This window comes from Pteropus alecto, unplaced genomic scaffold (assembly GCF_000325575.1).
Source record: "Pteropus alecto unplaced genomic scaffold, ASM32557v1 scaffold10, whole genome shotgun sequence".
Taxonomy (NCBI): domain Eukaryota; kingdom Metazoa; phylum Chordata; class Mammalia; order Chiroptera; family Pteropodidae; genus Pteropus; species Pteropus alecto.
The window spans coordinates 9,835,072-9,847,585 of record NW_006431210.1 but is presented as its reverse complement, the minus strand read 5'-3'; the positions used below and the strand labels follow the sequence as shown (position 1 = coordinate 9,847,585).

Genomic DNA, 12,514 nt, shown 5'->3' with positions numbered 1-12,514 from the left:
GAATTGGTTTCCTATAAAGAAGATAGATTTCGCATGAGTCCCACTACGCTTGCATACTTTTGTGAGATGGCTTGTCTGTGGTCGGGATGTCATATTTTTATTTGGGACAGCTGTGGCCTCGGCCACATTAATACTAAGCTGTAGTAAAGCAAGCTGACTAGAAAGCAGAACAATAGCTCTTTGTAATGTGCAAGTTATAAGTTGGTTGCTTTCAAGCTGTCGTTTGTTGTGTCATGGTCTGTTCAAGTAGACTGGGAACCTGAGGCTTTGTAACTTAATTCTATTGTGACAGCGGGCAAAATGCTTTCTATTTCACTTAACTTTCCTGCTCTATTTCCTCTTTTGAGATAATAAATTCATAAATGTTAGTTCTCCTAGTTCGATCACATGATAATTAAAGGAACTACTATAACGTGCTTTTTAAATGAAGCGTGAGTTTGAAGTTTTAAGGAGACTGATATATGAACTTATGCATATAAATGAGCGTTATCACCTTTAGAAACTTTACCTTGGGAGGCTGTTCACTTATACCACTCGTCAAAACTTTTTTGGAACTGAATACTGCAAAGAAGTTATAACATTCTCAAAATAACTTTGATGCTGAATAGATAAATGGTATTTCCTTTGTTCTTTAGGTATCATTGTATGATGGTGGATTATATAACCCTTATGGTTCTCGAACTGTAAGTCTACCCAGGGGGAGATGGTGAGGAGGGTGATGTGTAGGTGGGCACAGTTTACTAAGAAATTTGAAAAAGTCATTTCATCTGACCTGTAATACTCTACAAGCTGTGATCCATCAGCTAGCCAATAGTGACTCACCCAAACTGTGAGAAAATGCATGCTGGAACTCATGGCTTAAAATACGAGGGAGTATAAATAGAGGAACCTCTTTTCTTGTTCAGGAAGAGAGTAGTCCTTCTCAGGGCATCTACTTCCTCTCTTTTTCTTCCTGCCATGGGCTTGAGGGTGGGAGTGAGGTAGAATTTTAGGCTAGGGAGTCACAGTTACCTTGACCCTGGGAGCCAGGGGCATGTTAGATCCAAGGTCACTAATATATTCCCAGCAGGACAAAGAGCTGATCATTATTGTAAAACTTTTTTTCTTGGAAACTTTATAGCCATCTGAATATAGTTATTACTCATCAAGGACAAGTTCAGCCCGAAGCAGTCCTGTGGTGAGCAGTCTAGTCTCTTTGCATGCTTTATGGAAACTTTTGGTTGTTTCATTAATCTGTACTCACAGTTTAGAATATTGAGAATGTGGTGTGTTTCACTCTCTTGTGCATGGATTATCATTTTCTTTAAGTACACAAACTCAGAGTACTAATTTGTCCTAATTAGTGGTTTCTGTATGAGTATGAATTAGCATGTAATTTCTTAAATGAGTCTGGAACCGATATCATTAGAATTTTTTAAAAGTTTATATGTTATTGTCATTCGTGTGGAACTTCTTGTCTCTTCAGTGGTCACGATTCAGTGTATGAGTTGGCTACCTTGTGTTTCTCCGTGCCATCTCTGTTTCCTGCAGTGAGCCATTTCACTTGTTTGCCAGCTCTTCCAAGTGGAGTGGAAGAAGAATAAAACCAATCAACTTTTAAAAATTGTTACATAAAAGACAAAACAGGGACAATTCTAATCACCTAATCTTTCTGGAGTATTAAATTATGTTTAATTTATAAAAGTAATATTAGTTTAAGGAAAGTCCAAAGTAAAAGTCTCCTGACCATTTCTCCCATTTCCATTTTTTGAGGGAAGCCTCTACTTGAGCATTTTTTTCACAGGACATATGTGAATGTCCTTTATTTGAACAGTATGTATATGGACTCACACATACTGTTCCTCACTTGTTAAAGTATATTTTGGATTAATACATAAGGATTTATTTCATTCTTTGACATTTAAAAGATTTTTGAAAAGTAAACCGTGCCCCTTACTTTTTCCACTAAATGCCTCTTGGAGATAGTTTATGTCTGCACTTTCTTTTTAATGGCTATAAGTTATTCCATTAGTCCATGTGCTGTACATTTCAAAGATCACTCCCCTAATGATGGACACTGAGATTATCAGATTTTTGCTACTACAGACACACTCGTACAATGAACATTCTTATACAAGTATATTTTTGTGTAATTATATGAGTAGATCTTCAAGGTGAATTGCTAATCATGAAATGGGGGGATCAAAGAGTATGTACATTTAAATTATGATGTATATTGCCATACTGCCCACCAAAAAAGACTGCTAATTTATAATTCCAATAGGAAATTATGACTTTAGGAGCTACCTTGGTATTCTTGATGAAGTCAAAATTAGAGAAGTTATTAAAACAGTTTCTTAGTAAATAGTCAACACGTTTTACTTTGTGGCGTGGGACAGGTAAGCTATGTGGGCTTTCTTTTACATATATGTTTGCCTCAGTCCTCCTGCCATTTCCAAGTGGCACTTCTCAAGGATGCCACTCTTATAGTTAACAAATAATTACTCAGGGATGTTTAAGGAGGTAACAGCTTTTTCACCTTAGGAGGAAGTTTACTTTTAATCCACTCGGTAATAAAATTCCACTTGGCACGTCTTGAGCCTGGTAGCATTTTTAATGTCCCAAGTATAATGGCCTTTGCAAACAAAATTGTTGCAATATATTTGCAGTCAAGTGTAGAATCTTGTCCTTGTTTCCTGGCTAGATGCTCTTTCATTTGCAAGCGGGGTTCAGAGTTATTATCTTAGTGATGCCAGAATGGTTTCTTAGTGATGTCAGAATGGAGTTAACCTACACGTACTGAAGATGAGTCTTTTACTGCTGGTGAAACAGGAAGAAAACTGTAGGGCGATGTTAGAAATATCTCCACTAGTTGCATAGGAATGAATAAAGGAAAATAAGAATCATCATTTCAGTGTCCTTGCTGGTAGGAAATTCTGTCTTTGACTTATATTAGTTCACTTTAAAATATCCTTTTATTTTCTCTCCCTAACGGAAACAGTAAATATATTTATTAACCCCTAACAGGATTCCAAAGAGCCTAGAGGTTTAAACATGAAATCCCTAGCTAGTTTTGGCTGGTTTACTCATGCTCCTGAGTAAATTTAACTTAAAAGATTAATTTAACTTAAAAGATTAAAGTACTATTTTATTCTTTGTGCTTTTTGGAAATATCTTTTGGTTTTTAATGATAGTTCATCATATCTTGAAACATCTTTTGTATTTAATGATGTGCAACAGACAGTGCCAATTATTACTTCTGTAGTATATTTGCATGTTTCCCAAACCTTACCTAATATGCTTACAGTCATGTTAGACCTGTAGTGATATTGAATTTTTTTCATTATCTGCTTTTAATATCTATAGTTTATCGATGATGACACTGCAAGCATTGCGTCTTCTGGTCGTTCCAGTCATGGGCGAAGGGAGAGTGTGGTGAGCGTGGTTTGCATGCAAACACATGAAATGCGTTTTAAAATGGCAGAACTGTGTGATCATTTGAAATCTACAGGAAAGTGAAATTTGCATTTGGCAAAACGAGTATTTTTCTCACATTTAACTTATAGGAATAATTAGCCTTCAAAATGTGTTCTTGAGAAAATATATTCTCAGTGGTCTGTGTAAGCTTTCATTAATAACTTGCATCTTCACACCTCTTGTGTGCTAGTCATTGTGTATTGGAAAGATTTTCACTTTTTATTTTTTGTTGCTGTTTTACCCACATATGTTTATGTGCACAATTCACCAAAAACAAAACATTTTAAGCAAAATTAAGGCTCCTACATTGTGTAAAACTTATAACTAAGGGTTACAAGTCATGTTATTAGTTGCTTTCTTTGTTGTGTATTTAAGTTTAACCATTGCTTATACATCTTTTAAGACGTGAATATTTTCAGAGTTTCCAATGGCAAAATTTGAAAATTCTGGTCTTAGAATTCAACTGGAGTAATAATTGTAGAGGCAACTAATAGCTATGTTAGAATACAAATTATATAATTTCAGGTTATTCTTTTGATGAAGCTGGAAATGTTACAGAGAGCCAATGACATTTTTGCTATATTTAAGAACTGATTTGAAAATTACATTGGTAAGGATGGTGTGTCAGCTCAGAGCCAAAACAAAGAGCCCAATAACTTGGAGGCTACAATTCCTTTAAGAAAAATAGAAGGCTTTTTAATACAAGTCATGTTTTGTGAAAGATTGTAAACCCGACGTTTCATAGAGAAGAGGAGCACCAAGTGTTTGTGAGAGTTGTTGCCCCGAAAGCCAATGATTTAAGTAAGGCAGTTGTGACCCATTGGCAAGCCAACGAATGCTCATACCCATAGCTGAAAGAGAAAGAACAAGCCACTATCATGAAAGCATCTTGGAAAGGCAGGGACTTTAAAGTCACGGTGCCTGAGCTCGAACCACTTCTACAACTCATTAGTTAGTCTGTTAATGGCAGTTTCTTTATTTTTACAATGGAAGTGTTACTGTCTTTGTAGGTAGGCTTAATATATGGAGTAAATGAATTACTATATAGAAAATAACTATCAAAATTCTGAAACAGGTACCAATAAAATCCTAGATATGTGTAAATATAAGTTGTATTACTGTCACTGTCAGTAAAAATACTATTGCTTGATCGTATTAGCCCTTAGCAAAACTTTATAGTTTTAAGTCTTGTCTCTGTGGATAGGCTTTCAGATTCCCTTCCTGGAAGGGAAGAGTTTTTAAGCAAGGTAATCAGAGCTGAAGTAAAGAAGAGCTGAAGTAAAGAATTGTGGATGAGTGAGGTAAAAATGTCCATTATTTATTAATTCAACAAGCGTTTATGGAGTACCTATTATATGCAAGGCACTTTGTTAAGTGCTGGAAGTAATGTGGTAAACCAGACAGACCAGATTTCTGACTTCATGCAGCTCATATCCAGTGAAAGAAGTAGAAAATAAACTAGTAAAGAAAGGAACAAAAAGAAAGTAACCCTGGGACTGTGAAGAGAAAAAGCAGGTGATAAGCTAGTCAACATTGAGCGGGGTATGTGTGTCCATTTGGATGAGGTGGTTAGGGAAGGTTTCTCAAGGGACATGACCTTTGAGCTGACACTTGAAATGTGAGGAGCCAGGTACTTGAGGAGCTGGGAGCAGAGCTTTTAGGCCACTGCCAAAGTCTTAAGCTGGGAAGACTGGGTATGTTTGGGGAACCAGAAAGAGTCCAACATAGTTCTTTGATTTTACTGTTCTACAGTTCCTGATATTGAGGAATTTAAAAAAGAGGGAACTGTGGAAATTGGGTAATAGGTCCAGTAAATACCCAGCAAATAATTCTGCATTCAGCATGTATATGCTTAACAGAATTGGTAGCTAAAATGAATGATAAACTTTGTGAAAAGTAGTAGGCGCTGTAGGTATATATTATCTTAGAAACCCTCCTGGTGGGGACAATGCATGTATTAAACATAGGAGACTTTGCTGGCCCTCGGGCAGTAAATGATCTCTGTGGAACTCTAGTTAGGATAAATAACAGCTTATCTGAGAGAGCTGTGATTTCATTTCTGAATCCCTTCACATTTTTTAAAACTTTTTTGAGTAGCTTAATTGCTATTCAATTCTTTCATTTCATGATACTTTATCACATACCAAAAAAAATTTTCTTTCTATATGCCAATGTTCTTATCTTTTTCTGCTCTCTTTTCTTAATTTAAATCATCTCATTTTTTTCTGACAAAGGTTTCTGCCGCTGATTATTTTAGCCGCTCCAATCGGAGGGGCAGCGTTGTCTCTGAGGTGGATGATGTCAGTATCCCAGATTTGACCAGTGTGAGTGTATTGCATGGGGTGGTTATGTTGTATCAGGCTTGTGACTAACAGCTAATACATTAGCTATTTTAAAATCAGGAACTTAATTTACTGCCTAGAAAGTATTTATTTAAACATAGGAGCATAAAATAGTAATTTTGTTTTAGAATGTATATATTGATATATTCTGATTTTTAAATAAACTTTTTTCCTATGGAAATTTCCCCCATAGAGCCCATCAGCAGCTGCAGCAATTATAATATTTTGCAAATTTCATTTATTTCTTCCCCTTGCCCTCCCTTTTTTCCTCTTAATTATTTTAAAGCAAATCCCATACATCATGTTATTTCCCAATAAACAGTTCAGTATGGATCTATGAGAGTTTGTTCATGCTCCCTATACCATTATCTTTCCTAATGAAATTAAAAATAATTTCTTAAAATCATCTAATACCTAGACCATATTTAGATATTCCTGATCTTAAAAATTTTGTTCCCTTTTTGTTTTGGTGAATCTATAAGGTTCTAGTTAGACTTTGAAGGTTGAACAACAAAATATACTCCTTAGTAAAGTGTCACTAATTTATAGTGCCTGGGAAGACTCTGAATAGATCTTGAATTACGGCATTGCTTTGATGAAATGCCTCCCAATGCTTTCAGGTTCATCAGGGACTGAATTGAGGAAAGAAGTTCCAGTAAGATGCTTAGAGGCATTTGTCTTAATGAAGGACCTCCACCAGCCTGGTTTATCTGCCAGCCTGATTTTTTCTCTGTGACGCGTCCTCTTTGTGGCTGGAATTACTGTTGTTGTTTTTTGCCCATGGACCAAGGTTGTCCTGATTATCAAGCACTTTGAAGCCGATGAGAGGCGGTGTTTCTTAACAGGAAAGTTAGATAGTTTTTTAATGGAGAGATATTTATATTTAGCACATCACTGGTTATATTTAAATAGCTATTTCTGAATGATTTTAATCCTAGAAAGCAATTTTAAGTATGGTCCGTAAGAATTCAGATTGTTGGTTCTCAAACCTGGCCATGCCACAGTCCCATCTCTCCCTGGGTCAGATCAAGGAGTCTCTCTGCAAGCAGAGTTAGAAGATGAGCTCCAAAGTCTTTTCCCCGAAATAGTGCTTCTTCTGTAATTTGCTTAGTACCTTGTTTTTTCATAGATATAAACAATTAATTTTAATTTATTATGTATACTTTTCTCTCTTAAAAACTTTGAATTCTGTTAGCCTCTAATATGTGATGTCTGAATTAGTAATTATGTTCTCCTTACATTATATTTCTTGGCAATTTATTTTAGTAACTACACAGAAGTGAAAAGATTGACAATTATACAAATAATTTTCTTCAGCCTCTCAAAAACAACTTTTCTTTTCCCAGGTAGTTATTTGTATTTATTGACATTTTTAAAAAAATTATATGTTTTTAAGGTATATAACATGATGATTTGATATACATACACACAATATACATAGCCTATATGTATATCATCGGCTGTATACCTTAGTACATAAACAAAAGATTCTCTAGAGCAGGTTGACAAATCTGGAAAGCTCCCTGTTATTTTACAGCCTGTGAACTAATTGTGTGTGTGTATATTTACTTTTTCATTGCCACACCTAAAATACTGTTTCCATTCAAAAAGTTTCAGTATATTTTGCCTTTTATTTTTTAAAATGGTTATCTAAGATTCTATATAATAGTCTTAATTTTGCCTCTTGGTGAAGCATAAAATATTCGCAGGTCCCCTCTCTAGATCAAATTTTTCTCTAATGATATTTCTTTTAAAGGTTATACTATAATTCAGCTCATTACAGACAAATAAAAAATGGACTTGACGTTGGTAAGATTTCTCCTCACACACACACACTTTTTTAAAAAGATAAGCTGGAAATCTGCATTTTTACATGCAATATCCTGATTTTAAAATCGCAAGTTCAAAAATTAAAAGATACTTTCTGGCTTCCCCATTGTGGATCAAATATATGTGTACAGTTAGCTAGTTTATAACTTCTGAGGTAGGAGGTGCTGACAAAGGGTGCCAGGCCCTGATTTGGGAAGACTCACTATACAGTATTTATAGTTGCTCTAGCCTCGTGTCTTCTGCATTGTTTTCTTTCTGTCATATAGGTCAGGTTAGAGTAAAGGAAAAGAATGTAAGTGTGCTAACTTTAGTTTTACTGATTGTTAATAATTTGACCATTTCTGAATGGAATCCTCAGCCAGTTTTGCTATAGAAGATTATTAAAATTAATTGTTCTCTTCTTTTTGTGCTTAGAGAATCAGGTCTTCTGTTTTCTGTTTGTTTTTTTTTCCCCTCCAGAATTTTTGAATAGCATTATCAAGTCAGTATATGTAAATTAGAGGTTAACAAAGATTAGAACCTAATGACTACATTAAGCAAACTATACTATAAATACTTGAAATTATCTGTCAAACTAAGTAGCTATTTGCTGAAACAAAGGTTAAAGGGCCCCTTAATCAGAGACTAATAAATATCTTTCTTTTAAGAAGAAACAAAAGTTTCAAAGATTTGACAAGGTATATATATTCTAAGAAAAACATGTGCCAAGTGAACAAATGATCAAGTTTTGATTGCAAGAGAAACAATCTGCAATTTATAATGTCAAGAGCAAAGCATTTTGAGATGTCCCAGACATAAATAAGGCAAAGACATTTATCACTGAAATATGAGAAAGATTATATTTAAGACTTTTTTTACTAATCGATAATTTGAAATTCTTTAAGAAAATGTTACTTTTGAACTTTAAGAATTAAAATTGGAGTAAAGTTTGCCATCGTGCTCTTTTTTGCACATTAATACTAATATGAAATATTACAAGCTTGTTAGCTAACTTTCTTTCTACAGCCATCAAGGAAAAATACCCTTTTCTTGATTGGGAAATTACCTATTTATTTAAGAATACAGTGGCATAATATTTACTTTGTTTGTTTGTTTAAGACTAGTACGCCCTGTCAACATTAATGAGCAAGTCCTGAGGGCTTTACTAGGGGAAAATAAAAGTTTCGTTTACTTTTTTTTTTCCCTAATTTTAATCTACCTTTTTATTAGTCACTTTTTTTGTTAGCAATTTCATGATTTATTTTCATTATTTTTCTCTTGCAGTTTGTTTGTTTTATTGAATTGTAACCATATAGTATATGCAGATTCGTTTTCTGATTTTTCGCTATAACATTATCTTTCCTAATGAAATTAAAAATAATTTCTTAAAATCATCTAATAATCATTTTATAATCATTTTTCATATTATAATCTTTTTCATATTTGCGCATATTCATTTTTTCCATGTTGTTTATATACGATTTAAAAAATCAACTATAATCACTATTAGATCTTCAGACCTTATTCATCTTTTAGCTGAAGGTTTTTACCCTTTTACCAACCTTACCCTTTTTTATACCTTAATATATTAAGCATAATTAAATTTTATTCTATTTGAAAAGCCTCTTCAGGATCTGGCAGACTCTTCAAGTCATCATTCTGAACATTAGCTTGTCATTGAGTGTAGCGATGTAGACCTCCTGACGTTAGAGCACTGGGGCTTTTAGAATACCATGTTTCTCCTAGCTTTTTGTTTAAATGAAATACAGCATATCATATAGCACAAAGGCTGACACGTGAGAACTGAAGAGTCTCTGGCCAAGTCACTGCAGCCAAAATAATTGGACTGCGGCATGGCTGTTCTAGGCATTTTTTGCTGGCTTGACAATCCCTGAGGTTTGGCACATCATCAGTTTGGGTTGCGACAGTTGGGATCTGTCAGAAGAGAGTGAAAGCAGTAGAGTCAACATTGCGATGGACTAGTGATGCAGCCTCTGAAATGTAAGATTATTTCAAGTTGTCTGTCTATTAAAAAATGGGTGGGTTTGGGGGTTATTGTTTGAGAGGGGAATGAGACAAGATTTCAGAAAGACCTAGAGGAATGCTTTCGAATGCTGTTTGTTTTTCTCTTTAACTCATTAGTAGAAGACAGTTGGAAGATACTCAGGGAAAGAAGGCATTTATTCAGATGTAGTATTTCTTTCACTCTGAAGAATAACACATTAAATATTAGGTAATATATTTTACTAGTATAGATGCAATGAAAGATTATTCCTTTTTATGGCAAAAATGCCAATATAAAAACTATTTTCATTCCCTGATTGTTATAAAACATTTCACATATGGTTTAAAAATCAAAGTGAACTAAAATCAATTCCTTTTTAGAGTACTACAGCAATAAGTAGCGAAAAGAGTTTAAAGTCTAAGATAATTTATATTACTAATACAGTGTTCATAATGACGGGTATTTACTGAGAAAATGAATTAATAAATATGGGTAATGAAAAAGAGCAGAAAAACTTTCAAATATAAGGAAATTAAAGTGAAGTGAACTGAATAGAGCCAAAAATAATGACATTTTATGTTTTAATAATGAACTGAGGAAGCTTTTCAAATCTCTTTTTAGATTGGGCTAGGAAGATTGATCCAGCAGTTGGAATCTGGGTATATTTTCATTTAGTTAAATCTCTGTGTGACTCCTCCCTGCCCAGTGATAATTGGGACAGTATATACAGGTAAACAATATGAATACTGGGGCCAAAATTCACAAAACTGAGATCCGATCCAGCTCTGACATTTAGTAGTTCAGCCTTCAGCAAAGTCTTTCACCTCTGAATTTATCTTTCCTTAGCTATAAAGTCAGGGTTTTGGACTAGACCTTCTTGAGACACTGTCTCACTCAAACAATCTTAAAGACTATCAGCAGAAGATAGGATAACTCAGTTATGGTATGTCCAGATAATCAGATATATTCAGCTGTTAAAATAGAGGTCAGTCTACAGTACAGATGGAGTATGATTCATTTATGCATTCATCCAACAAATTTTGAGTTTTTTTTATATGCTAGGTGCTATATTTGGTGTTAAGAATACAGAAAAGAACGCCAACGTAGAGCTTACATTAAAGGGAGAGAGAGGAGACAGTAAATAAATTAATATCATGGGGTCAGGGAGAGATAAATGCCATGAAGAAGAGTGAAGCACTTTTTCTAATCTCTGAAACTTGACAAGGAGCAAAAGAAAATATAGAATGTATTTGGAACACTATTGTTAGAAATTTTTAAAGACTTGAGAGTTGGATGCCCTTGGAGTAAGAGTTGGAGGTCAGGATATGATGTGGAAGGGAGAGGGGCTTATTTCTCATTCTCTTTTGTGCTGTTTCATTTTTTTCTTTCTTTTTTTCGACACTTGTTCATTTATTACTTAAAAACAAAAAACAAAATGTGCCAAACAACCGAATCCTTAATGCTGTGGGGGAAAATTTTTTTGATGATATATTTAACATGCTTCAGTCTAATCTGAACTTTTTGGCCAAGTATGCTTAGTCTTATCTTTGTGTCCTGTGTCCTAATAATGTTTAGATAATAAAATTTTTTGGCTTTGAACTGTATCAGACTTTTCCTGTTGATGTGTACAAGCTTTTTTTTTTTTTTTATTTTGTATTAACGTTTGCAATGCTAAAACAAGTTTTATATATAGTTTTCCTTAATGTACTCAAATACCATGAAAAGAAAATCTATCTAAAAGTGGTAAACTTTTGCTAAAGGACAGCTTGCTTAAGTTCATGTCTTCCTTGGGGTAAGAATTAAAGTTTTTGACACTTTATCTTATGTATTTCAACTTTTTGTTCAGTTTTAGTATGTTTACTTTTAGGTTCCAAACATCAGTTGAACTTAGAGAAATCAAATGAATCACTTCTTTTTTCTCCTAAAAAAAAAAAAAAACCAACAGCCTAAGCATCTTTCCTGATTTTTATCTCTGTTCTTTTCTAGTTGGATGAAAAATCTGACAAACAGTATGCTGAAAATTACACAAGAGTGAGTATATAATATTCTAAGGGAATTAGGTTCTCAAGGTCAATTAAACTTACTTTCTACCACTATTTCATTATTTTACTACAGTTGAACTGATGGAACTACTCTTCCTCTCTTCATCTATTTTCTGTCCTTGACCCCCAAAATTCCTCTGAGGTTGAATCATGTGAAACACTGGGAAGAGAAAAGACACTGCATTTTATTTCCCTGAGTGGGTTACCTCTTAAGCTTTTGGCTGCTGTTTTGCTTTTCATTCCTCTAGAATTTGATCCTGAGAAGAAGCTATTAAACACTGCAAATGAAGTGTCTTTAGGAATGGTGGTGACAAACAGATTTTTTTTAAAAAATTTAAGATGAATTATTTTTTGAAGTAAAATAACTCCTTGCTGGGAGTTGTTTTCTGTCAAAGTCTCTAACTTTTTTCTAGAAGTATTTTTTAAGTCCTCTTAGGGAAATTATCAGGATTAATTTTATGCTGTACCCAAAAAGATATACCACTTCTGTCCAATAGTAACATAGTGCAGTCCACTAATGTAATCTACATATGTTGTTTAAATTTTCTAGTAGCCACATTAAAAGAGTAAAAAAAAAAAAAGAAAGAAACAGGTAAAATTAATTTAAATAATGTTTTACTTAACCCAAATATTCAAAATATTTCAACATAATATGAAAAGTTATTGAGGTATTTTACCTTTTTTTTGCATTAAATCTTTGAAATCTGGTGTGTATTTTACACTTAAAAAAAAAAAGAATATCAGTTTGGACTAACCACATTTCAAGTGCTCAGCACTAGAGGCTACTATATTGGACAGCACAGATCTATGCCGTTTATTAATCCAATAGCATAATCTCCCATTTAAACTATGTGGGAAGA

At 33.9% G+C, this 12,514-nt stretch overlaps 1 protein-coding gene across 2 annotated transcripts in view; it reads left to right on the top strand.

The window, feature by feature from the left end:
- Window positions 1–12,514, top strand: part of LRRFIP2 (LRR binding FLII interacting protein 2) — a 103,958-nt gene that overhangs the window by 53,526 nt on the left and 37,918 nt on the right. The window contains exons 13-17 of one of the 2 annotated variants that reach the window (XM_006905759.3): window positions 636–683; window positions 1,121–1,177; window positions 3,346–3,414; window positions 5,691–5,780; window positions 11,599–11,643. In XM_006905759.3, the coding sequence (XP_006905821.1) occupies window positions 636–683; window positions 1,121–1,177; window positions 3,346–3,414; window positions 5,691–5,780; window positions 11,599–11,643 (309 nt within the window). The remainder of the gene's footprint in view (window positions 1–635; window positions 684–1,120; window positions 1,178–3,345; window positions 3,415–5,690; window positions 5,781–11,598; window positions 11,644–12,514) is intronic. The other variant, XM_015596977.2, reaches the window with a different exon arrangement.